Source organism: Eptatretus burgeri, chromosome 15, assembly GCF_056783735.1.
Source record: "Eptatretus burgeri isolate ZD-2024b chromosome 15, Ebu_testis_v1, whole genome shotgun sequence".
Taxonomy (NCBI): Eukaryota; Metazoa; Chordata; class Myxini; order Myxiniformes; family Myxinidae; genus Eptatretus; species Eptatretus burgeri.
The window spans coordinates 44,209,261-44,236,853 of NC_140975.1; the positions used below are offsets into that span (position 1 = coordinate 44,209,261).

The 27,593-nt window shown below is 43.8% G+C and overlaps 1 protein-coding gene across 6 annotated transcripts in view; it reads right to left on the reverse strand.

Annotated features, from left to right (window-relative positions):
* Window positions 1-27,593, reverse strand: part of LOC147012075 (caskin-1-like) — a 274,888-nt gene that overhangs the window by 124,055 nt on the left and 123,240 nt on the right. For all 6 annotated transcript variants that reach the window (XM_085858227.1, XM_085858229.1, XM_085858226.1 and 3 more), the window contains exon 2: window positions 22,312-22,363. In XM_085858227.1, coding sequence (XP_085714353.1) covers window positions 22,312-22,363 — 52 coding nt within the window. The remainder of the gene's footprint in view (window positions 1-22,311; window positions 22,364-27,593) is intronic.

Sequence of the window (27,593 nt, forward strand, 5' to 3'; positions counted from 1 at the left end):
ATGCGATCGACAGTTATAATGACGCAATGGACCGGGCCCATCCACGAAATGGAGAAATTGCTGCATGTTTGAATGGAAGATCAGATCCAAAAACGGACACCTTTAAGCCTTTTTACTGTGCAGACGAAGGCTAGAAGTCTATTTCAGACTTTGAAAGAGCGTGCCGGAGAAGACTAGTCAAGAATTTGTAGCAATTACTGGCTGGTTCAAAAGATTCAAGAAAACATTCCAAATTCATAATGTTCGAGTGACTGGAGAAGCAGCGAGTGCAGATGAGGAAGGAGCTCGGAAGTTTGTTGAAAGTCTGGATGAAATAATTACGCAAAATAAAGGTTGGCCGACTTACGACCAAATTGACTTACGACTGGTCGGTCGTAAGTCGACGACTTACTGTACTGCTAAACGGAAGGTTTTTGAAAGTGTCTGGAAGGCAATTTGTGTTCTCCAATGCTTTGGTATATACTTCAACTGAAATAAAATAAATATTTTAAAAGCTGTAGACAAAACCAAATTTCAGAAGTTTACCACCATTGATGCACTGTGTTCTACCCCACCTTATTTAACACGTTAAATTAGTTATTGGTGCCTGTTCTTTGTGTCCTTTATGACATTCCCCAAAACAGTAAGTTTCCTGTTTGGAAACACACTCCTTCAAGATTCGAGGAGGAATGTCATCTCGTCCATACGCCTTACTTGTGTCAAGACAGATTACTTTTTACCCCTCAGCCCGAATTGGCTAAGGGGTATTGTCGTCATAGGCGTTGTCCGGGTGGGCGTCCGTCCGTCTGTCAACTTTTGGTTTCCGTCAATTTCGAGGAGAACGCCTTGTCCGATGAAATCCATTTTTGCAGGGTATGTTGGGGTTGAGTAGAGGAAGGTTCCTTTCGAAATTGGGCGTGCTGCGATTTTCAATGTGGCCTCCATGGCAGCCATCTTGAAATTTGTTTCCGTCGATTTCGAGGAGAACGCCTTGTCCGATTAAATCCATTTTTGCAGGGTGTGTTGGGGTTGAGTAGCGGAAGGTTCATTTCAAAAATGGGCGCGCTGCGATATCCAATATGGTGGCTAGGGCAGCCACCTTGAATTTGGTTTCTGGACAATAACTTGAGAACGGCTTGACAGATTGATTTTATTTTCATGGGGGTATAATGGGGGTGGTTAGAGGAAGGTTCCTTTTGATATACAGCACAATCCGGTTTCCAATATGGCGGCTAGGGCAGCCATCTTGAAATTGGTTTCCATCAATTCTGAGGAGAACGCCTTGTCCGATTAAATCCATTTTTGCTGGGTGTGTTGGGGTTGAGTAGAGGAAGGTTCCTTTCGAAAATGGGCGTGCTGCGATTTTCAATATGGCCACCATCTTGAAATTGGTTTGCGTCAAGGGGCTGAGGGGTTACGCCCGCTTTGCGGTGCTATTTTTTGACTTCTGAAAAGAGATTATCGGGAGAGATATCAGATTGGTCAGGGGTGTACAGGGGGTGTTTGAATGTTAAAATCATCCAATGTGGAATTATAGGAGAAAGATAACCAAAAAGAGTTGCTTTAATCATTGGAACGGTAAAGCGAAGGAAAGGTAGTGTGTCAGAAGTAGTTTCAGATATTTTTGGCGAAAGACCAGAAAGAAATATTAGCGAAAGGAGAGGACAGGTCGTCACAGTTCTTTTGGATAAACGAATGCTTTTCCTGACTCATAACATATTTGCAATGATTTCGAGTGGAGATGAAGGTTGAATGTGAGTCAGAGGAAGAAGACTTTTTCCAGGTCCGATATGCCACATTCCTTGCACGAATGGCCGCAGAGCTGGAATGGTTCAACCAGGAATTAGAAGAAGAGATAGTCTTAAAAGAGAAGGGGGTATAGATATAAGCCTTCATTCCTGCAACAATAACTTCAACCATACGCTCTGCAGAGACAGAGATAGAGGCATCGCACGAGGAGAGGAAGTGATATTCCCAAAAAAAGTCAAAAATAGAATTTCCGTAAGGCAGTCCAATTAAAGTGCCAAAAATGGCATTTAGAGAGAGTAGTCAGAGTGGTAAGTAAAGACACATTTTCAAGAGTCTGGTCAGAGGAACCAATCGGGGATGAAATTGTGAAGTTATAACATAACGGAGTGGAGGTTTAAAACAGGTCGAGAGTATTAGGAGAGTGGTCATGACGTACTGGAATATAGGTAGGGTGGTTGATAATTTGCTCCAAATCATTAAGAATGGAAAACGTGAGAGCTTCAACCCCACCCCCACCCCTGCCACCTGTGTGGGAAGATTTAAACCACTCACTGTGTACATTGAAGCCTCCTAATTAAAGGACTTCCACTTAAGGATGAGAGGATGTCATGACCTCATGGCAGGAATTTAGATAGTTGAAGAAAGTTGTAAAGTATGTGGGGTTATGATAGAAGTAGGTGAAACCAACAAAATAGTGATAGTCGGGAGACAAATCTGAAGCCAGATGACGTCTAAGTTTGGAAATTCAAAGTGCACAAGGTATACAATGTTCAGGTATATTGGTGTTGGAATAAGCAAAGGCTCATTTGAAGCTGAATCGTGAGCGAAGGTTATCGTTGGAAATGTGAAAGGAATTAACGAGAACATCATTTCACAGTTTCGTCCCAGAGAGAACCAAGATATTAGGAGAGGGACTAACTTAAATGGTGATCAACAGAGGAGAGGTGGGAAGACCATGGATATTGGTGAAATTAAGAGAAAATAATTAGTTTATAAGAAAAGCAAGGATCTTGGAAGGGACCGATAGTACTACTGCCTGAGTTGGCAGCAGAGACAGGCAGGACTCCGGAAATTATTCACACCCATTAATACTGGGAACTAGGGGCCACAAACTTGTTGGACTTTTCCACGTTTGTAATTAATGGTTTAAAAGAAAATGAAAGGAAAGAGAAATAATTTAAAGATATGGAGTGAAAGTGAGTATTATGAGTGTGTGGTGCATGTGAGAAAGAGAAATTCAAGCTCATCTGGTAGCTTAGTTTGCAAGAGTCAGAAAGAAAGACCAGCATGCCTGACACATAGTATGTAAGATGTTTCCAGGCACCACATTAACTCTCATAAGTAAGAACACTCCTTAGTTGATGTTACTGAAAGACGGCATGCCTATATTTTGGGAGTTCAACCAGTTGATGTCCATAAAAGGAGGCATACATCCGAGAAGAGCTGGGAACGATCTGAGGACTGAAATAACAAAGGGATTTGGACTGTGGAAGAGGCGAAAAAAACAAAGGCAATTGACTAGTCTGTGATGTAACAGTAACTAGCCTTGAGCTTTTGCCTTGTTATGGGAGATGCCAATAATAGTGAGAGCTTTACATTCCATAGAATACAGGAGAGAGGGATGTGATCATGGGGCACCAGCCACAGGGGGAGAGCAATATTCGACTGAGTTATGGAGAAAGGCCTTGTAGTCTGCTCGTGGTCCCAATCTTCAAAGGAAATGGTTGAAATGACAGTTCAGAACACCCAGTCTGCGGCTGACTGTGGAAGCCAACTTTGCTGGGCCAGCATGAGCAGCCCAAGAGAGGTCACGGCTGATGGTGAGGCCTAGAAGTTCAAGAGAATGAACCTCTTCCATTAGCTGACTGAAAATAGACAGGTAATTTCCTTTGCTAATCCTTTCAGACTGATATGGCAAGACTGAGATTTTCTATGATTGTAAGACGCGTTCCATTTGTCAGACCATCATCTAATCAATTCCAGATCAGCAGTGAGTAACAAAGACACTGTCTTCCTGTCAACGGTAAGGGGTACTGTACGACACAATGTGAAGTCATCTACAAAAAACGAAGAAAGGATTTTCCATGGCATCGGAGAGGTCGTTTATTTAGATGAGGAACAAGACTGCCTTGGGACAGCACTGCAGCCTCCACTGGGAGAAGAGAGCAGAGGGTTCCAGTGATAGCAACATGCTGATTATGCAAGTGGAGAAAATTAGAAATCAGGATGCCAGATGTTTTAAATGCCCAATATATGTCTAGGGAGACGGTCCTGACTTCATGTTTGAGATTCTGGGGCTCAACCATTGCCGAGAAGGAAGAAGCAGCATGCGCATAGTTGAATTACAAGGACAGACTCCAAACTGAAGGTCAGAGATCAGACTGTTTGAAAACAGGAAAGATTTGACATCGACAGCAACGATGGATTCTGTGATTTTACTTGTAATTGGAAGTAAAATGACCGCTCTTGAGTTGAGAGAATTTTTGCACCCTTTTTGTGAATATTACATTTTATTCCATTTTCTGATATTTCATTCTTCTACTTCAGTGATTAAGCCACAGACTTACTGATTAACCATTGCAAAGTTGTCTCATGAATCTTGCGCCAAATTATTATGAATGGACGCATGATTCACTTCATTCACTCATAACCTAGATTCTCAAGTGTGTAATTAAATGATGCAAGGAAGCAAATTAACACAGATAATCACTTTCTGTAATTTTGTAGAAGCATGCAATGTAAGGCAGTGACTTTCGAGGGTGTGTGCATGGTTGAATCACTTGCCTATTCACCTGCATGGCCAAAGGAATTTTGGACTTTGGCAAAGCCATTGTTGGTCCACATCAGCAGACAGTTCGAACAATAACTTTTATCAACTGAGAGTTGCCTGTGGTAGTCAAACCACCACACTTTGCTTCACACATTGTTTAGAGGCAACTTTGTCATCTTTCAGTTGATAAAACTATTGTTCCACCTGACTGTCCAACTAACGACCGAACTAACCATCCAACCTCCTGAATGATATCTTCAAAGCAAGAAATACAAATATATATACTATATATTTAAATATATATACTATATATTTAAATATATATACTATATATTTAAATATATATACATATATATACATATATATACATATATATACATATATATATATACATATACATATATATATATATATATATATATATATATATATATATATATATATATATATATATATATATATATATATATATATATATATATATATATATATATATATATATATATATATATACTGGATTCATATAAATAAATAAATAAATATATATACATACTGTATACATATATCTATATATTGTTACGAATTCTGGCCCGCCCGGCGTGCGATCGGCCACATAACTTGAATCGCGACCGCGTCGCCCACCGGACGGACAATTCAGTCGTGACCTTCCTGGGACTACCGCCAGAAACCAGTCACGGGTGGGGGTTTAACCCCACCACCGCACAGTCCGCAGTCCACCCGCGCGAGATAGGGTAAATCGCCGAAAGTCGATATACCTATGGTACTCGCACGGGTAATCTGCTGAGGGATGGGACCACGCCACAGGCCGACTCCGGAAACGAACCGCTTAAGCAGTTCGTTCCGTATTACAGGGATAACCGAGCGGAGTTATCGTCGGCCTTGACGGTTCCGATTAACTACAGGGATGTTGAAACCCACTACGAATCCCTTACGTGATGCAAGATGGAGATTCAATTAAAGGAAAAGACGAAGCGAAACAGGGGAACAATTGGACAAGCAAGCACTTTTATTGCACACACACAGACAAGCACGTATTCACAGTCAGCAACAGTTTTCATACAGTCAAAGAAAGAACAAAAGCAAGAACGAAAGCAAGAACTACAACCGAATACGACTTACACAGTTCTACTTTACAAGACTGGCGCCACACACACACATACACCAAAAGCAAAGAAAAGAAAAGTAGTGACTTCCCTGCGCGCGTTGAGTCCTCCTCCCGCGACCTCAGCTCCCAGCTCCTCCGGCGTGGTCGGTGAGCTCGTGCTTCGCACCGGCACGTGTTGGCCGCTCGACGCCATGGACGGGGTTTCCGGCGCTATCTCAGCGTGGATAAAGGGGGGAAACCGTTGATGCTCGGGGTCGGGAGAGGGGAATGGCAGACGCTCTGTCCCGCCAGAAGACCTTGGCACCGACAGAAGACCAGACCAGACCACCAGGCGAGACGAGCCAAGACGAACGACGAGACCAGCTCCAGGACGAAGAGAAGAAGGAACCACCCCGTGTGCGTGCCTTTATAGACCGAGGGAGGGGCGTGTATGCAAATTCCCGGATCAAAATGCATTTGGAGGTGGGGCCACTCCACCCCTTGGTCAGCCATTGGTTGGGCAAAAAGGGGGCGTGAGCCTCTTTTGATCCGCATTTCTGCCCAAACGGAATTCACATACATGCGCTTGGAGGCGGGGCCAAGCCGCCCCACGCTCTCCCATTGGACGGAGGAAAAGGGGGCGTGAAGCTCCTCTGATCCGTTTTCTCCCTCGGAAAGGCCGCCATTCGCGCTCGCGGCTCGATGCGGTCGGCACCAATTGCCAAACGGGCCCTAGACAGCCTGACGTTCAGTGTTCACAGGTGGTGCGGTTGCTGGTTGTGAAGGAGAAAGGCGAAGGTGGTGGGAGGTTTGCCGTGGTGGTTGGGCCATTGTTGGGCGTCGTTAGAGAATGGCGGGTGAGGCGATGCTTGCGGGGTTGGGTTGTGGAGGTGAAGGTAGTGGTGGTTTGGTGGAGTTGTTCAGGGGCGTTGTTGATGGTGGCTCAATGGTCGAAAATAACAATAGAGAAAGAAAAATGGCTGACTCAAAGTGTCGCAGCCCGGATGAATCACACATATTCCCTCTATACAACGGGTTTGGGCTAACTACACATGAACTTACCGAAATATCTCACCTGAGGACCCTTTATGGTGTAATGCGAATTTCCACAACCGAAACAATACATATACATATATATATATATATATATATATATATATATATGTATATATATATATATATATGTATATGTATGTATATATATATATATATATATATATATATATATATATATGTATATATACAGTCAAAGCTCGTTACTATGCCACCTCGCTTCTATGCCACTCTCGCTATTATACCACTTTTGCTCAGTCCCGACAAAATTCAATACAAAATAAATTTACTATGCCACCCCCTACTCTCGCTACCATGCCACTACTGTGTGACTGTTAAAAGGCACGAGTCGTGAAAAAGTCTGTATTGCGCAGTGCTCGATTATCACACTCACGTCCAAAGGCGAAGCGACGAACTACAGTCCAGCTGCGCACAACATAACTCAATACGTACGCGCATAGTCAGACTGTGTCAAAACACGCGATTCTTCTCCCCGATGCCAGCCACAACAAGCCAATCATAACACGCACAACGAGACACAAAAAAGCGCGAGCACACACACAGACACGCAAGCACACGTACAACAGTGACATCATTTTTTTTTCAAATTCAGCCCATAATGTCAGCTCAGAAACGTAAGCGAACCGGCTTCACGCTGAAGGAGAAGAAGGAGATCATCGATGCCGCGAAGAAGGAGCCGAATCAGTCCAAGTTGGCCAGGGAGATTAGCAAGAAATGGGGCGTCGAAGTTAAGAGAACCACCGTAAAGGGCATTCTCAGCAAGAAGGATGCAATCGAGGCTGCAATCAAAGCTGGATTTCCATCGAAGCGCATGAAGTTGACGTAGGCTCACGACCCGAAGCTTGATGAGGGAGTGCTCATGTGGCTGAAGCAATCAAGAGGACAGAATGTGCCTGTCAGCGGCGATCTGATCAAGGAGAAGGCGATGAAACTGAAACTGGCCGAGCTGATGCACATCCCAGACTTCATGGCGAGCGACGGTTGGTTGGGCAATTTCAAGAAGCGCCACGGCATCACGTTCAAGACAGTGCAGGGCGAAGCTGGAGCGGTGGATTCGCAATCCCTTCTTGAGTGACAACAGGTTCTCCGGCCCATACTCGGGCAGTTCTCCGCAGACGACGTCTTCAACCTGGACGAGACTGGACTCTTCTGGCAGCTGCTTCCGAACAAGACCATGGCTTTCAGGGGAGAGCGGTGTACTGGAGGAAAGAAAAGCAAGCAAAGGATCACTCTTCTGGTTGGGGCAAACATGAGCGGCAGCGAGAAGTTCCCTCTGGAAAGCTCTTCTTCTGTTCCCTCCCTCTTCTGGGAAGCTCTGCCTGCCGAGGAAAAGATGCACGAGAACGAGGAGATCGAGCTGTCTGACTTTCTCGAAGCCGACGAGCGCCTCGCGACTGGCGGGTATTTCACGTTGGTGGAGATTGCGGAGGAGATTCTGTGCAGTGAGGAGCCAGTGGAAAGCGAAGATGACGAGGTAACTGTCGAGGAGGAAATCGTTCCGTTCGAGGAAGCCCAGCGCGCTTGTAGCACCGTCCGGAAGTTCATGCAGCAGAGAAGCGGGAAGCCCGGTGTGATGCAAGCGTGCGATCGGCTAGACAACGAGATGCACGAGATCCGCCGAAAGAAGATGCGCCAGCCGACGATTCTTGAAAGCTTTGTGTGTCGTGAATTTCTCGCCATGCCATATGTTAGTGTGTGAACTCTGTTAGTGTGTGTATGTTCTCCGTTCACTTAGCTTATACAACAGTCGTGCCTTTTACTTGCTGGAATAAATTTTGTCTGAAGATTAACTACAGATGGGTAACTTGACAAAATAAGGCCGTTTTTACAAAATCTCGTTACTATGCCACTCTCGCTACTATGCCACTTTTGCTCGGTCCCGCCGGGTGGCACAGTAACGAGCTTTGACTGTATATATATATACATATACATATATCTATCTATAATTCCAGCAAGCTCTGTGTGTGTGTCTGTCTGTTTGTCTGCGACCGCCGTTTCTTAGCGACCGCCGTTTAACGATCGCTGGTCCGATCTGATTGAAACTTGCCAGGAATATTGCCGGGGACCCTCAGATGTGCCTTTTCTAGGTTTGATGTCAATCGGATGAGCGGTTCCCAAGTTACGGCCATTTATCTCTCGACCAATGACAAGACACGGTGCTATGACATCACGAATGACGTCACAATTAATGTTTGTTTATTTTTATTTATTTATTTTTTGCATGATTGACAGTCTGATCTGATTGAAAATTGCCAGGAATATTGCTGAGGACCTACGGATGTGCCTTTTCGAGTTTTGATACTAATCGGACGAGCGGTTCCCAAGTTACGGCCACTTATCTGTCGACCAATATCTGCGAGAGAGGGGGACGGGAGAGGGGGGATGAGAGTGGGGGCAAGAGAGGAAGGGCGAGACTAGGGGGAGAGAGGGGGCAAGAGAGGGGGCGAGAGAGGAGGGGGGAGAGAGGAAGGGTGAGACAAGGGGGGAGAGAGGGGGAGATAGAGGGGGGAAAGAGAGGGGGGAGAGAGAGGAAGGGCGAGACTAGGGGGAAGAGAGGGGGGCGAGAGAGGGGGAGAGAGAGGGGGCGAGAGTGGGGGCGAGAGTGGGGGCGAGAGTGGGGGCGAGAGTGGGGGGCGAGAGTGGGGGCGAGAGTGGGGGCGAGAGAGGGGGCGAGAGAGGGGGCGAGAGAGGGGGCGAGAGAGGGGGGCGAGAGAGGGGGGCGAGAGAGGAGGGCGAGAGAGGGAGGCGAGAGAGGGAGGCGAGAGAGGGCTGCACATACTGGCACTCACCTACGGGCCCGCTCCTACGGGCCCGTACTAGTATGTATTAATATTACAAGCATATACCACCCATCGCTACGGTGCCGGTAATACTGAAGGGTGGGGGGGGGAGAAAAATAAGGGGGAAGAGGGAGAGAGAGTGGGGAGAGTGAAGAGCTGGAGGGGAAAGGAGAGAGGGGGAGGGGGAGCGAGGAGGGGTGGTGGAAGGGAAGACAGTGTGAGATGAGAGGAAGGGAAGGCAGACGTGCGGTTGAGCATTAATTATGATTCATACCATCTCATCAAAATGATTCTGCATAGAATAACAGTGAAGATGGAAACAAAATAATATCTGAAATCCATTTATTACTGGTCATACTATAAACACGGCTTGGAGACAAACTCCCGTCCGGAGACAAACTCCTGTCCAGACAAGTCCGGAGAGATACTCCCGTCCAGACGCGTCCGGAGACAAACACCCCTGGGACGCGTCCGGAGACAAACACCCCTGGGACGCGTCCGGAGGCAAACACCCTGAGACGCGCCCGGAGGCAAACACCCCTGGGACGCGTCCGGAGGCAAACACCCCTGGGACGCGTCCGGAGGCAAACACCCCTGGGACGCGTCCGGAGGCCAACACCCCTGGGACGCGTCCGGAGACAAACACCCCTGGGACGCGTCCGGAGACAAACACCCCTGGGACGCGTCCGGAGACAAACACCCCTGGGACGCGTCCGGAGACAAACACCCCTGGGACGCGTCCGGAGACAAACACCCCTGGGACGCGTCCGGAGACAAACACCCCTGGGACGCGTCCGGAGACAAACACCCCTGGGACGCGTCCGGAGACAAACACCCCTGGGACGCGTCCGGAGACAAACACCCCTGGGACGCGTCCGGAGACAAACACCCCTGGGACGCGTCCGGAGACAAGCACCCCTGGGACGCGTCCGGAGACAAACACCCCTGGGACGCGTCCGGAGACAAACACCCCTGTGACGCGTCCGGAGACAAACACCCCTGTGACGCGTCCGGAGACAAACACCCCTGTGACGCGTCCGGAGACAAACACCCCTGGGACGCGTCCGGAGACAAACACCCCTGGGACGCGTCCGGAGACAAACACCCCTGGGACGCGTCCGGAAGCAAACACCCCTGGGACGCGTCCGGAGGCAAACACCCCTGGGACGCGTCCGGAGGCAAACACCCCTGGGACGCGTCCGGAGGCAAACACCCCTGGGACGCGTCCGGAGGCAAACACCCCTGGGACGCGTCCGGAGGCAAACACCCCTGGGACGCGTCCGGAGGCAAACACCCCTGGGACGCGTCCGGAGGCAAACACCCCTGGGACGCGTCCGGAGACAAACACCCCTGGGACGTGTCCGGAGACAAACACCCCTGGGACGCGTCCGGAAACACACCACCGGGACGCGTCCGGAGACAAAAAACCACCTGGACGCTTCCGGAGGAAAACACCACCTGAACGAATCTGGAGACAAACACCGTCCGGAAGAGAAAGAGCGAGAGCGAGAGAGAGATGGGGGTAGGTAAATTAGCAAAAATGTTATGCTTTATCTTATGAACACAGAAAACACACACACACACACACACACACACACACACACACACACACACACACACACACACACACACACACACACACACACACACACACACACACACACACACACACACACACACACACACACACACACACACACACACGCTTTGCTAATATCGGCATTTTTTGGGAATCGAAAGGTTGGAGTCGGTGTGATTACCAACTACAGTACTTATTGTATACAACCCAGAAACCTTGAGTAGCTTTCACCGAAAAACAACGTTGCATTTATCGAGACGTTTCAGGGATATGTTCACAAATATTATTCTTTATAAACAGCTGCATGTGACGGGTGGAAAAAAAATTTGGCTCGGTAATTTAGAGAACACATTAATAAGGCAAACGGCTCAGAAATCGGGTGTTATTTCACAACAACTCGCTCAGGGCGATGGAGCACGAACCACTCACTCAGAGTGACGGAGCACGAACCACTCACTCAGAGTGACGGAGCACGAACCACTCACTCAGAGTGACGGAGCACGAACCACTCACTCAGAGTGACGGAGCATGAACCACTCGCTCAGGGTGATGGAGCACGAACCACTCACTCTGAATTACGAGGCGTGGCAAAAGCGTCCGCAGAGAGTGAACGATTCGCTCAGAATGACGTAGTGCGGTACCGCTATCGACAATGGGCACTCGGCAAGTGGTTTAAGCACTCATACAAGCACTCCACTTAAATGGTTGATAAGGAACAGTTGGCCAGGCTGTCGCTGCCATAAAGGATCGCTTTACCTTTAAAGCCCGTCTTCACCACAGACACAGCAGTTAATGAAATAAAATGACTATCCACAAAAGAGTTGCAGCTTAATGCAGAACAACACTGGAGATATCGCAAACTTCAATCGCCCGTGAAATAAACATTGCAGAAAATCCACCATTTTGCCTGCTCGTCAGTGCATGTGTCATGTGGCACATTGGTTCAGGGTCCACGCAAACGTTATAACTTTTTTTTTTTTTAATAAAAACGTCCGTTTTTTTTTTTTACCAGATTTACTTTGACTCCCTGTAGAGCACCTTGCGAAACCTCCAAAAATATACACAGATCTGGCAGATGCTATAGATAGACAGTCCCTTGGGGGACAGGGCACAAAGTGTAACAGTGAATGCATTAAATTATTTTGCTCAATGAAGCTGATTAATTTTGTTACGTTCCTAAATTTTTGGTTCATTAAATATAATTCTCCAAACAGTAGAAAAACATAAGTTTAATGCTTTGGAAATTTCACATTTTCTTGTGTATTATGGAAGAGGGAACAGAGCCTTGCTTGGTTAAAGTAAATAGGTATATCGGCTTAGTTATAAGATGGATACAAACAAACATGACACAATAGTGATCGAAGCTTTTCGTGCTGCACTCTTCAGTGTAAAAATCGCTGCAAGTGAAGGAGAAAGTGAAGGCGTGTGCTTTATACGCAGGTCTCAATAAGGTAGACACTGATTGGTTCAATCGTAATGACGTCACGATTAATCCGAACGCCCATTGGTCGGCTCATCATCTTCACCTCGAGCTCCCATTGACTGGAGCAGAGTTCGTCAATGATTGACGTTTGCAACCGCATCGTGGAGAGAGGGGGGATGGGTTTCCCCAAAGGTCCATTCACCATTTGTTACCATACTTCCCTTGATCTTTCCATGCTGAAAGAGACAGAGAGATCGTACAAATTCCTTTTGATGACATAATATTGGATCGGTGGTAAGGATGAAGGTTGGCTTCCAAAATACGTAAATGAAACGAGCTCTGACCTCGGCTCAATATCCTGAACATATCTGCATTGTACTGGTCTGCACAGATAGGGTTGGCAAGCAGGTGCTATGTAATGGCAGATGAAGCAGGTACAGTGGCCGGTGGTTGCTGGATATTTTCTACATGCTCACACTGGATGTGTTCTAACCCTCACAATCTTTCTTCGATTCGCCAAGGGGATGTGTTGTTTGATCCGATTAGCTAATCTTAGTGTTATGCGGCCCATGTACCGAGCTTCACATGGGCACTTAAACTCATAAATAACATTGCTGGTTTGTGAGATGGGTAGCACATCCTTGTTGACTGACGTCAGCAAACGGCGAGAGGTAAAGTTTACTCGGGGTTGCACAGCCAGAAACATGTTGGACACAATATGTTTGATTTGTACTTCAAACCTTCATGATGATTGCCCTTTCCAGGGAATCCTGATATAGACTGGACATTTGTCCGGACCAATCTTCCGATCTTTTGTCGTGTTTAGAAACTTGTGTATGTATCTCTTAACTATATGCTCAGGATAACCATTCTCACAAAGTATATTCATGATTTTGTCAATTTCAGCAGGAAGATTACAAGGTGAACAAATCCTCTGTGCTCTGTTAACCAGGATATTGATCAAGGCAATTTTGTATCTCGTGGAGCTGTAGGAGTCCCAGCAAGTATACTGCCCTGTGAAAGTCGACTTCCGGTAGACGGATGTTGTGAAACCAAGGTTGGATCTATCAACCAACATGTCCAAAAACGGTAACGTGTTTGACAATTTCAGCTCTGTGGTAAACTTCAGCGCTGGATGGAGAGTGTTGAGCCATGCCTGGAAATTGTTACATGCTATCCGAGACTCAAACAAAGCAAAAATGTCATTAACATACCGATAGTGTATGATGGGGGAATTGACACCTTGCTGACCAGTCAGTTTCTGCATTTCGTGATAGCCCACAAAGATATTTGCAAGAGCTGGGCCTAATGGAGAACCCATGGCCACACCATCCGTTTGAACATACATCATGTTAAAACTGAATTCCACCTCCCTTGTTGCTGTGTTCATTAATTCCACGAAGACGTGTTCCGAGATCATCGGTTGTTGCAGATCGGTGTGATACAGCAAATGTGCGTATATCTCAATCGTCTCCATCAATGGTACATTTGTGAACAAGCTTTTAATATCAGAGGATGCCATGATGTTGTGCTCACTTGTCGGTGTTTTAGCTCTAATTGATTCTGCAAATGTGAAGGAATCCTTAACCACGAAATGAGAAAGTGAATCCAATACTGGTTGCAGTACCTCTCCCAACCACTTGGCAAGTTTATGTTGTGCTGATCGCACCATGGACAGTATCGGTGTTAGAGGGATATTCTCCTTGTGAATCTTCGGCAGGCCGTACATTCTTGGATGTTTGGCTCCAACAGGTTTAATTCTGTCGTACACCTCCTTTGATAGTTCTCCACGTTTAATAAGCTGTAACAGTCGTTTGACGATCTGACCTTCCACCTGTGGCATGTGATCATGTTCCGTTACACCGCCTCGATATTTAAATTTTGTTTCGTCTTTCAGGATGTCCATCATCTTGTCGATGTAATCAATCTTATTCATGATTACCACTCCGGTGCCTTTATCCAGTTTACAGATGTGAATGGCAGCATTCTTCCTCAATCCTTGAATTGCCAAGAGAACATCCCGTTGCATGTGAAAATCCGCGACGTCATTCGGGATTCCACAGTACGCATGCGCGAGGTCCGATAGTCTATCCCTCAGCGCCTGGTCTGCTTCGTTCGACACAGCCTGATGCGTTGATAGTTGAGCATACAGGAGTTCAAACTCTGCAAAAAAAAACAAAGAGATTTTGACACTTATTTTGCCCAGACGATATCCGATCCTCAAATCCGAAATAATATTTCCATGATGTACTTTAATTAGTCCGTGAAAATGGATCGTGGAAAATCGTATCATATAATGAATAAAATCACTCTAAGCTCCTAATTTGAAAACTTATAGTACTTACAAAAGTGGATGTATACAGCGATTCTAGCTATGATGAACAAGCATTTGATATGAGTGAGGAAAGTGAAAAAACAACAACTTTATTTTGACAAAACTTGGTGGATAGCTTGGGTGTGTGATGAGGACAAATTAATCCAATTTTGGTGTTGATTGGATTCGGATACTATAATTTTAAAGTGATTTTTCATCATTGAGAGAAAGGGCCAAAAACGATATATGGCACGATATCTCAAAAAGTTGTGGACAGGTTAAAACAAAACTTGGTGGATGATTTGGGAAGGTGACAAGAACAGCCGATTTGGTTTTGGTTCAGGTCCATATCCAGATCCGGCCTATTAGTGGAATATAAAACGTAAATTGTTCAGCCTGATGGAGGTATACCCTCTACCGAGTGCCATTCTAGTACAGTATTTATCATGTGCTTGTAATATCCACTTCCCACAAATAAAACATGCAGGAAATAGTTTGTGGATTTTTGTACAGTAAATAATAATAAAATATTTAAGTAATCAACACCAGTTACATTAATGTGAATTGCAAGAAACCTCAATAAAAGTGCAAAATTAGTGTCGACGGTATGTGAAATTGGTTTTCATCAGCTTGTTCCTTTAGTTGAAAGTATCGGAGTCAGTTCAGAATGGCACCAAGGAAGCAACTTTCAACAGAACAGCATGTGAAGATCCAACCTCTGCGAGAAGAAGGGTACACGATGAAGAAAATAACACAAAAGCTGAAAATCTCCTTCAATGGTGTGAGGTACACTTTGCAACACTTGAAAGAAACGGGCTCCATACAAGACAAGAAAAGGCCAGGAAGACCCAGAATAACCATCCCAAGGTAAGACAAGCACTTGAAATAGAAGAAAATCAAGTCAGCAGCTGACAAATGAGATGAGAGCAGGCTTAAAAATTAAAATTTAGTCCAGCACTGTGTGCAGAAGGCCGATTGTGGTCGGTCTCCATGGCAGAGTTGCAGCAAAAACCACTGCTGAGACCACAGGTTAAGGGGAAAAGACTGAAATTTGTCAGGCAACAGCAAGATTGGACAACTGAATGAAGGAAATGGGTACTCCGGTCTGATGAATCAAAGTTTGAACTTTTTAGATCCCAAAGATGCCAGTTCGTGCGCTGAAGAACTGGAGAACATTAAGACATGCAAAGTTTGCGGCCTACTGTTAAACACGGGGGAGGTTCTGTGGCTGTCTGGGGATTTATCTCAGCTTTTGATGAATGAAAACTTGTAAAAAATAAAAATAATAATCCAAAAAAAATAAACGAGATGCTTACAAATGAGAAGTAGATGCAGTTCCTGCAACCCCATGCAGTTCCTTGTGTAAATCGTTTAATTGGAAGAGGATTCATTATCAAACAAGATAATGATCAAAAATACACTTCCAATCGAGTAAAACAGTATTTGGAGTAAAAGGTTATAGCTGGTGTACTTCAAGTGTTAGAATGGCTACCCCGAAGTCTGGACATGAGTCCCATCGAGGCTGTATGGGATTACCTGGAAACAGAGAAGAACAAGATGAACCAAACTAACCTTACAGAACTGTGGAATGCACTACAGGATATTTGGCACAATAATCCTGCAAGAGTGATTCTGTCGTATCCAGAAAGCATGGTTAAAAGAGTGATGGCACTCAGAAGGCAAAGGACGGACACAGAATATTGACTGATACTATAAAAAGACACTATTCTTGTTATTTACTAAAGCAGTTTGTTCCATACACATATTTAAAGGCTGTTAATTTACAATAATAAACGCATACGAGTGTTACCACTGAGCTGGCAGGATGGCTTAGAGGTACGCTCACTCGCCTAGGTTTGATTCCCGACCTAGTTAACTTCCGCCATCGAAGATGAAAGGAGGTTACTGTTTTCACCCGTCTGTTTGTTTGTTTGTTTGTGAACAGTATTACGGAAAAACTCATTGATGGATTTCGACGAAACTTGGTGGGGGGATTAGGTATGGTCCAAGGATCATGCCATTAGATTTTGGACTCGGTCCAAAGTCTAATATGGCCGCTATGGTGGCCATTTTGAAAAAATATTTGAATTTTTGTTTTTGCATTTCTACATGTTTTAAGTGATTTCCAACCCCCCCCCCCCAAAAAAAAATTGTTAGAGAAAATTTTTTTGCAAATTTGCAAGTTTTTTTTTCAACAAAATTTCGATTTTTTTTTTTGCATTTCTTCATGTTATAAGTGATTTCCAACAAAACCATGCCAAAATTATAATTGCAGCTGATTTTGGAACTTCAGGTGGATATACCCACGTAATATCAATTTCTGTCTCAACGAATCTAGTTATGACGAATGAATTGAGTATGTAAAAGTTAAAAGTAAAAGTTGCAAACTATAACTCTGTGAGCACTGTTGATGTCAAATTGAATGATTAGGATATCAGGTTCACTTGAGTGACCTAGCAGTATTGGCGGCGGAGGTTTTGCACTCCACTGAGTGCTCCCCCTCCAGTTATAAACTGTCATCCCGGTGTTTCAAAGGCAGGGTCATTCGTCAATGTGTGTGCCGTCCCTTGGATGGATGATAAACGGGTGTCCCATCTGCAAGCATTAGTTAGTGATTGTTAAAGATCCCATGATGTCTTCCGCAAATACCAGGTGAGCAATCGCCAGCAACATGGCCAAAAAAATTTCTTCAAAAATTCCTGCGCTAACTTCGTATTCCCACTTTCCCAAGGGAACAAAGTGCAAAACCCAAGCAAAAACACTACAGTTACAACTATAGTATATGAGAGTTGTACTCTCATATACTATTGTTGGTAGCAGGTCTTACTACAGCAATCTGCAGAGAAGTACTACACGAAAGGAATGTTGCTTTTGCCTGGAAAGGGTGAACTCCCATGGGGGTTGCTATACCACTCAGCTGGGTATGTGGATTAGTCGTAGTAGTAGTAGTCATCATCCTCGTAATTGTAGTATGATAATCATTGATAATTTGATGAATTTACCTTGAAGTATGAATATCATTGGACAAACTCAAACTTTTGCACAGTACTTTATTTGATGCAAGCTCTCGACAGTGCAAAACAGAAGTAAACTAGAACGGGCACTCAGTAGAGCGCATACCTTCGCCAACGCTACATTTTGCCCCCCCCCCCAGAAACCGTTGATTGTGAGGGTATTTAATCCCATACCACATCTACCATCTCATATGTGTTATGATGGCTTAAAAACATTAAATTTCCTGTGTCATATCGTATATCACAAGATTGGGCATTGAATTCACAACATTTTGGCATTGGTTGCATGCAAATTGGATAAAAATCGACCGCACTATGGCAAAATGACGATTTTGACCTTTTCATGACCTCGACCTTAACCTTTGTACTCTTAATTTTGTAATTGGTATTAGAGTGTGGGGAACAGAACAGTAAACATTTTGGTGTTGGTTTCATGCAAATCGGATAAGAATTGACCGTGTTATGACGAAAACCGCACATTTTGCAATGTCGTGACCCCCCCCCCGACCTATGACTCTCAACCGCTAATAAGGGTTATTACGTCATTGTGTCATGTCACATATCACAAGATGGGGCATTGAATTCTGAACATTTTGGCATTAGTTGCATGCAAATTAGATACAAATTGATCGCGCTATGGTAAAAAGATGATTTTGACCTTTTCATGACCTTGAACTTGACCTTTGACCCGATCGCTCCCAAAATCTAATCAAATTGTCCTCGGATAATAACCAATCATCCCACCAAATTTGCTGCGATTCAGTTCAATACTTTTGGAGTTATGCGAATAACAAACAAACAAACAAACACACATATTCACAAATAAATAAATAAATACACAGCGATCAAAACATAACTTTCGCAACAAAGTTTGCGAAGGCAATCAGAAGGGGTGGGGGGGACGAGAACAGCACTCAGTAAGGGCCCTGTCACACCTTGACGTTTTAGCCAGTAATGGCAACGTATAAAAATGCACGTAAAACGTTGGCGTACGCTGAAGTTTTGAGGTTTTTATTTAAAGTTTTGGTCGTATTCATAACGTGTTGGTCGTATGCATAACGTATTAGTAACGGGCACAGAACGTTTCGTTGTGTTAAAGATAACTTATACCAACGAATGCTTAGCCTGTTGTGGCGTTCACAACCTATGCCCAACGATAGTTTAACTTAGTCATGGCGTGCAGCACGTATCGCTGACAAACTCGTGACGTTCTCTGTTAAAAACCTGCCGCACGGTGATTTAAATCATAACCGCCTGAAAATTGGAAGTGTCAACATCGCAGTCACACCTTGACGATTTAGCCAGAGTATGCCTACCTCTGAAAAATGTGTCTAAAACGCTGGGATACGTCGAATACGGTATGGGTAAGTTGTGTATACGTTAGCAGCATGCTGAAAAACAATGAAGTACGCTGGCATATTACGTGGTACGTCTAGTATGTCGTGAAATTTCAAGCATGCTGAAAATTTTATGACGTACTCGATGTATGGCTCACAAGTTCCGCATACGCTGGCATAAGTTCTCGGCACGTTCTGCGATTGTTTACACACGTCAGCCACACGTTACTTGTAAGTTACTCATAAGTCGAAACACGTCGAGGTAATGTTTAGCATACCCGAAACTTAATTTTTAACCAACGATTAACATGCTTTGAACCTATTAGTAGCGTGCTTTGAACCTATGTGTAACGTATCTCAAACGCACATTGACGTATGTAGACGAATTTGATTGACATCTTCCGGACGACCACAGAACTTACTGAACGTGTTTCTAACTTACAGCTACCGTATAATGGCGTATTGGCAGCGTTTAGGGGAATTGGTATATACAAATGGGCTTCACAAGAGGAACCCGTCAGTGTTCCAGACTCCATGTTAAGATGTCAATGTCAGTAGCAGTAGCAGTAGCAGTTCGAGAGAATTTAGTGATGTCGATGTTATTAGTAGTAGTTGTGGTAGTTCGAGAGAATTTAGTGATGTCGATGTTAGTAGTAGTAGTAGTAGTCGTAGTAGTAGTAGCAGTAGTAGTAGTTCGAGAGAATTTAGTGATGTCGATATTAGTAGTAGTAGTAATTCGAGAGAATTTAGTGATGTCGATGTTGGTAGTAGTAGTAGTAGTTCGAGAGAGAATTTAGTGATGTCGATGTTGGTAGTAGTAGTAGTAGTAGTAGTAGTAGTCGTGGTAGTAGTAGTAGTACTTTCAAGTAACGTGTTGCAAAGTGTGAACAACGTTCGTGTAGCGTGCTTACAAAACGTTACTCATAGGTTAGAAATAAGTTTCGGGTACGCAAAACATTACCTCGACGTGTTTCGACTTATGAGTAACTTACAAGTAACGTGTTTCGACGTGTGTCAACGATCGTATAACGTGCCTACAACTTATGGCCAGCGTAGCGGAACGTGTGAGTCATACGCCGGCATACGTCGTAAAATTTCAAGCATGAAAAAATGAGGAAAACCCAAAAGTACAACGTTTAAAGCCAGCGTACTACGACGTATGGCAGTGTTTTTCAGTGTGCTCTTAACGTATACAAAACGTACCCATTACGTATTCGACGTGTACCAGCGTTTTAGACAAATTTTTCATAAAATCGGCTTTCGCTGGCTAAATCGTCAAGGTGTGACAGGGCCTTAATACGCATACCTCCGCCAGGTTGAACAGTTTACGTTTTGTATCTCACATATAGGCTGGATCTGTATCCGGACCTGAACCAAAATCTAATCGGCTTGTTTTTGTCATCTACCCAACTCATTCACCAAATTTTGTGGTAACTCTTCCATTACTTTTTGAAATATCATGCTACTTATAGTTTTGGGCCCTATCTTTCAATTGTGAAGAATCACTTAAAAAATTCTAGTTTCTTGATCTGGATCCTGATCCTCAATAAAATCTAATCGATTCGTCCTTGACACTCACCCAACCTGTCGACCAAGTTTCGTCCAAATCTGTCCATAACTTTTTGAAATATCATGCTCACAGCCAAACAAATAAACAAATAAGAAAAAAACGTCATGCAGAGCATGACACTTGCAAAGCCCATAAAACAAATTTGACCTCACCAATAATTTGTGGTTGAATTCAATAACCAAATATGCAACTGCTCTTCAAATTTCAAGTCAATAAGATGAAAATTGACAATTTTAGAAATTTGGCCTATGTTGACCTTTTGACCTATGTTGACCTCAAATATAATTGGTGGTTGAATTCAGTGACCTGATATGCAAATCCTCTTCAAATTTCAAGTCAATGGGATGAAAATTGTGGATTTTAGAAACCTCACCTGTTGTTGACCTTTGGCTTATGTTGACCTCAAATACAATTGGTGGTTGAATTTAGTGACCTGAAATATAAATTCTCTTCAAATTTCAAGTCAATCAGATAAAAATTGAGGATTTCAGAAATGTCACCTAAGTTGTTGACTTTTGGCCTATGTTGACCTTTGGGCCAATTTTAACCTCAAAAATAATTGGTGGTTGAATTAAGTAAGCTGATATGAAAATCATGCTCAAATTTCAAGTCAATCAGATGAAAATTGAGGATTTTAGAAATTCGATAAATTTGTTGACCTTTTGACCTCAAAAACATTAGGGTTCTTGTTTATGCCAAACTCTACCATGTGCTGAAGTTTCGTCAAGATCAGTTTAAAATTGTGACCTGTCGGCGATTGACAGACAAACAAACAAGAAAAATATGTCGTGCAGAGCATGATACTTGCAAAATCCAAACCCCTCTTCAAAGATTGCCATGGATACATTAAATTGTCCATTTCATAAAGATTAAAATTCACAATCTTAATTAAAGCTCAGGTCAATCGGATGAAAATTGCCAATTGGATGACAGACAAACAGACAGACAAACAGACAGAATGACAAAATCGACTGGCCAATATACTTGAAAAATCTTCGATTTTGCAAGTAATAAACGAATAGGGGCGAATACATAACCTGCATGCACCTTTGGTGGCGGAGGTCACTGAATTGAACCAGCCAATTATATTCGAGGTCAACATAGGCCAAAGGTCAACAACTTAGGTGACATTTCTAAAATCCTCAATTTTCATCCCATTGACTTGAAATTTGAAGAGGATAATTATGAATGGCATCAACTTCACATGATACCCAATCAAGAGCTGCAAGGATCATCTTTGTAGTCATCAAGGGTTTTAGTATCATTGCATTAATACAATCACAATGTTTTACTTAATACATCCATTTAAAAAAGACCCAAGTACCTAACTTTTTAATATAAGGTCAAGGCTCAAGGAGGAGCTAGAACAGAGAACGGATAAGGATGTAACAGAACAAAAAGAACAATAGAAAGAGATGGGGGAAACACACCAACAGCAAGTGAGGGACAAAATAGAGGGAGACTTGGACAAATAAGGGATGTGGATAACAATGAAGGCTCGGGGAGGACACACTGGGTGGACAAGATGGATACAGACTCTTTCTTGCTTTATGAAGATATTCCCAGAAGAAAGTCACTGATTGCGTCTTCGAGTAAAAAAATGCAAGTCAGACTTACCCATCTTCATCTTGATAGTTCACATTCAGCCTTTTGGTTGATCCCATAAGCTCTGTGGGAAACACCCAAACATAACCTTTACACAATGACTCATTCATAGTTTAATTAAACCAAGCAAGGTGAGGAGCCTGTTTGCACAAATAACGCCACAGGTTTCACATGTTATTGCACTGATGAATATGCCACCACCGTGTGCAAAGATCTGAAAAAAATGCGAAGGTGCAAAAAAAAAAAATGCAAAAAAAATGCGAAGCCGCACTAAAAATGCAAGCACCTTTCCAGGTACAAGTTAAAATTTATGATTAAGTTTTAAAATGCATTAGGATGGCAAAGTGTTGAGGAGTGTGGGACAAGTGGTTTTAAAAAGCATCAGGATGACAAAGTGTGGAGGAGTGTGGGGAAAGTGAGGAGAGAAGAGTAAAGGGAGATGGAAGTATAGGGTGGGGTAAAAGAAGAACCAAATATGGGATGTACAAGGACAATTCTATCATTTTGATGTAGGTAACAAATGAATGGCCACTAAATGTGACTTTTTTGGTGAGTGAAGGAAAAACGCATCAGATCCACATCATTTTGAGACAAGTCCCCCAGGGCACAGACGAATGACCTTGCCCACACAGCAAGCCAAGGTAAGCTAACATCATTGGCCTTTCATGGAGCTCGAGATCTCATAAGGAAGAGGTCGGATGACAGTCCAGTCTGGCTCCAAATGAAAGGTGAGCTTTGGAAGTATCTGTCAGCAGCTAAGTAAGCTTACAAGCTTCCATTTGCAGATTTGGACACAGACAGATAATCTGACATGGCCTTCAACCAGAACAAACATTTCAAAGAATTTGACATCTGTCCGTGTTGGAGCGTTTCTTCCTTTCCCCCTCTTCAAATCCCTTAAAGCCATTCTTCCGGGTTAAGCTGTTAATCATTGTGGACCAGCAAGGTCCTGCCATGCATGTTGCAAACACTCTGTACCACAGCAATATGGCATTGAAATGTAGTTTGGACTTTAATGCCAATGATATTCATTTCCAAATGAGTGGCTTCCTTCTGAGAAGCCCTTCAAACGCACATGGTCTCATTGTTAGCGTCCAATGTGCTTGGTGTTCAGGTGCAGGAGGGTGCCATGGACTCAAGACTGATACATCGCCTGGGTGCAAAATGTTATGCTTCCCTGCTGCCTTTGATGGTCACCTCTCAGTGAAATATCCTCGCTTCATTTGATATTCATCGAGCGTATGAAAAAAAAAATCACAAACGTTGGGATTCTGCAGTTGCTGCAGACACACTATTTTATTTTGTTTGATAACCTGATGCAATTTGGCTGAAGTGGAACATACAAAGCCAGTTGGTCTTTATTACACCTGTTAATTTAACTGCTAAAATGGCGTTATGGCAGGGATACAAGCAAGTTCTGATGCACAAGTGATACCAAAGCCCCTTTCCTTTGTCTATCATCTCAATATCAACCTGCAAGATACACAATGAGGACTATTACAAATCCAAACAATGACTAAAGGAGAGAGGAAAATCATTATTTATGAAGACGCTAAAACAACAAGATATCGCAGACGGCTGTTTAAAAAGAGCTGATAAAAGTCTGGACAACATTGCGGTCAGTAATCCTCGCTGCCCAAGCTTTCAATTTGTTATGAAGACCGGACAACCCATATATTTTGTCTTGAAAAATGACCTTGGCATTAAAATTGAAGAGCACATTGGCCACTTCTCATCACATATAGTCTATTGTATAATTCAAAGCAACTCGCTCCCCCTCAATCTCGCTGCCAACGACACCTTTGAATCAAGAAGCCATCCAGCTCCCAATCTATACATTCAATACACTCAATAACTTTGAGCTTGATATTAATCAGTTACAAGGTAAGCAGAAATGCTTAGTTTTCAGGGTATTTTGATTTTAGTGTCTCGTTCTGGGCTTGACCCTTGGTGGAGTCGACAGACAATGGGCCTTTCACTTTGCATCAGAGACAGGTTGGTGCTCTCACTGTCTTCTTCCACCTCCTTTCTGGTTTTGCATCCTCTGTACTCTTCTCCCTCCCCCCCCCCCCATGCAATGTTTCCGCCGGACACACATGATCCACCAGCAACCCCCTTCTAATGAAACCCCCAAACTCCTTCTGTATCCATCTTATCCATCTTCATCCACATCCTTGTTGTCCATCTCCATCTATTTTGTCCCTAAGCCCTGCTGTTGGCATTTCCCCCTCTGCTGTTGCTTCCTCATCTGTTCTGTGTTCCAGCTCTTTCACAAGCCTTGACGATATACAAACAAGAATGACCGCACTGTGGTTACAACCTGCGACAAAATACATAATTTTTGCCTCCTCCGTCCACTCAACTCCCTCATCCTTGCTGTTGAAGAGCTTATATTCTCTAATCTGTCACATTAACCTTATGACGTGTCTGTCCCGTGTTCCTATGTGAATGAATAAGATTAGAGAGAGCCGTGTCTGTCCCGTATTCTCATGTGAATGAATAAGATTAGATAGAGCCGTGTGTGTCCCGTGTTCCCGTGTAAATGAATAAGATTAGATAGAGCCGTGTCTGTCCCGTGTTCCCATGTGAATGAATAAGATGAGATAGAGCCGTGTCTGTCCCGTGTTCCTATGTGAATGAATAAGATTAGAGAGAGCCGTGTCTGTCCCGTGTTCCCATGTGAATGAATAAGATGAGATAGAGCCATGTCTGTCCCGTGTTCCTATGTGAATGAATAAGATTAGAGAGAGCCGTGTCTGTCCCGTGTTCCCATGTGAATGAATAAGATCAGATAGAGCCGTGTCTATCCCGTGTTCCTATGTGAATGAATAAGATTAGATAGAGCCGTGTCTGTCCCGTGTTCCCATGTGAATGAATAAGATTAGATAGAGCCGTGTCTGTCCCGTGTTCCCATGTGAATGAATAAGATCAGATAGAGCCGTGTCTGTCCCGTGTTCCTATGTGAATGAATAAGATTAGATAGAGCCGTGTCTGTCCCGTGTTCCCATGTGAATGAATAAGATCAGATAGAGCCGTGTCTATCCCGTGTTCCCGTGTAAATGAATAAGATTAGATAGAGCCGTGTCTGTCCCGTGTTCCCATGTGAATTAATAAGATTAGATAGAGCCGTGTCTGTCCCATGTTCCTATGTGAATGAATAAGATTAGAGAGAGCCGTGTCTGTCCCGTGTTCCCATGTGAATGAATAAGGTTAGATAGAGCCGTGTCTGTCCCATGTTCCTATGTGAATGAATAAGATTAAATAGAGCTGTGTCTGTCCCGTGTTCCAATGTGAATGAATAAGATTAGAGAGAGCTTTTAAAATGCTTTAAATGTGCGTTTCCCAATCGGCCGTAACCGGATTTTTTAAAGCTAATTCACTCGCACTTAATGACGAAGTGCTGTACCGAGAATGACCACGTACAGATTTTATTTATGAACAAAAGGTTTATTACAACAGAGAGAGCAAGACGGCAGAAGATAGGGAGGAACACACACACGCACGCACGCACGCACGCACGCACGCACGCACGCACGCACGCACGCACGCACGCACGCACGCACGCACGCACGCACGCACACACACACACACACACACACACACACACACACACACACACACACACACACACACACACGTGGACGCACGCAGACACGCGGACGCACGCAGACACGCGGACTCACACGCACGCACACACGCGGACGCACGCACACGCACACACACACACCTGTACAGCATCAGCTGTTCCTGAAATATAATATAATTTATAGGATTGCTGTAAATAATGTTTACCTCAAAACATAGCTCCCTTAACCAAACTAAGAACCTTAACCTGTAAGCAAATGAATGGTTTTTTCCGACCGCAAGGATCATCAGCTGGGTACTACAGTACGTACTGTACATACTGGATACCACCCAAAAACCTTGAGTGGCTTTCACCCTTGTTTTGGGGGGAATTTCAATGAATTATTTTAAAATAAACTTCAGAGGACGCTTTAGGCAAGCTGTCTAATGTACAGGTGGATGTGCAACACCTTGTTCCTGCGTATATTTCCTTAATCAAAGTATATCTGTATATTATACCCGATGTATTTTGCTTCATACTTTACAAGCGCAGGTATCCGTGGTTGTTCACGAGCTGAAGCACACCCAGGATGTGTTTTTAATCAACATTTCATTGAGCGATTCAATCTGCATGAAAATTTGATCTCTTTAGCTAACTGGATGAAAATCATACTGTTCCATTTCAGCATGAATCTGCTGACTATAAATCCACTGAAAATTTTTGTGCAGGTCAGTCCAACCTTACCAGTGATAACGTTGTGGAATTGTACCTGGAATATGCTCAGAAAACAACTTAGGTCGATAAGTGTACAATGTCATGCACAGCTCAAAGACGAGTGCACTGCATCTCTGCACCACCCTGTTGAACCTTTTTGGAAGTAGAGATTCCATAGTAAAAAAAAATAAACCACTCTTGAAAATACAGATACAAATTCTCTCAAAACAGATGAAACAGTTACGTTAAGAATAATTTCTTATCCGCTCCTCTTTGCTCGTCAGATCACTTGCTGGTGAAACTGTCGAGTTGATCGGATGTCTTCCTTGAGCAACTACAGTATCACCATTTCTGGCATTTCAACAATGTGGACTTTATGAATAAGTCCCTCTTACAAAGGCTCATCTTCTATTTCTCCAGCTGCAGATATTGACAGTTCCTGAAACTCCTTGCACAAGGACCTCTTCTTCCTCATGCACAAATTTATTCCCTCATGTCTCGAGCTCTACGATCTCACCTATCATCCATGGTATGGAAAAAGCAGTGAGGAAACAGTTATACAGTAACTTGCGTTGCTGCCGAGAGGGCCAATACTACAAATAGGACACTGCAGAGTGCTCTTCTTAGAAGTAGTCATGATGGACACAGCTTGTTACTAGGTGGAATTCCTAAATTTTATCTTTGTTGAAAAGACTCAGATTCACGATTCCTCCCTCCCTGACCTAGATCTCCCTCCTCTTATAGCCTACTCCTTGGAGCAAGTGATCTTCTCACCTGACATGTGGGAGATATATCTGGGCAACCTTGGCACATCATCAGCAATGGGGACCGATGATACCAGTGCATTCATCCTCAAACTTGTACATCTCAAATAGCTTCTCTACTTTCACTACTCTTCTGTAGATGGATCTTTCAGTATCAGCATATCTCACTTTGGAAGGTGTCTTACGTCATTCCTATCCAGAAGAAGGGTGCCAAGACTGACCATCTGAGTTACAGATCAATTAATATTCTT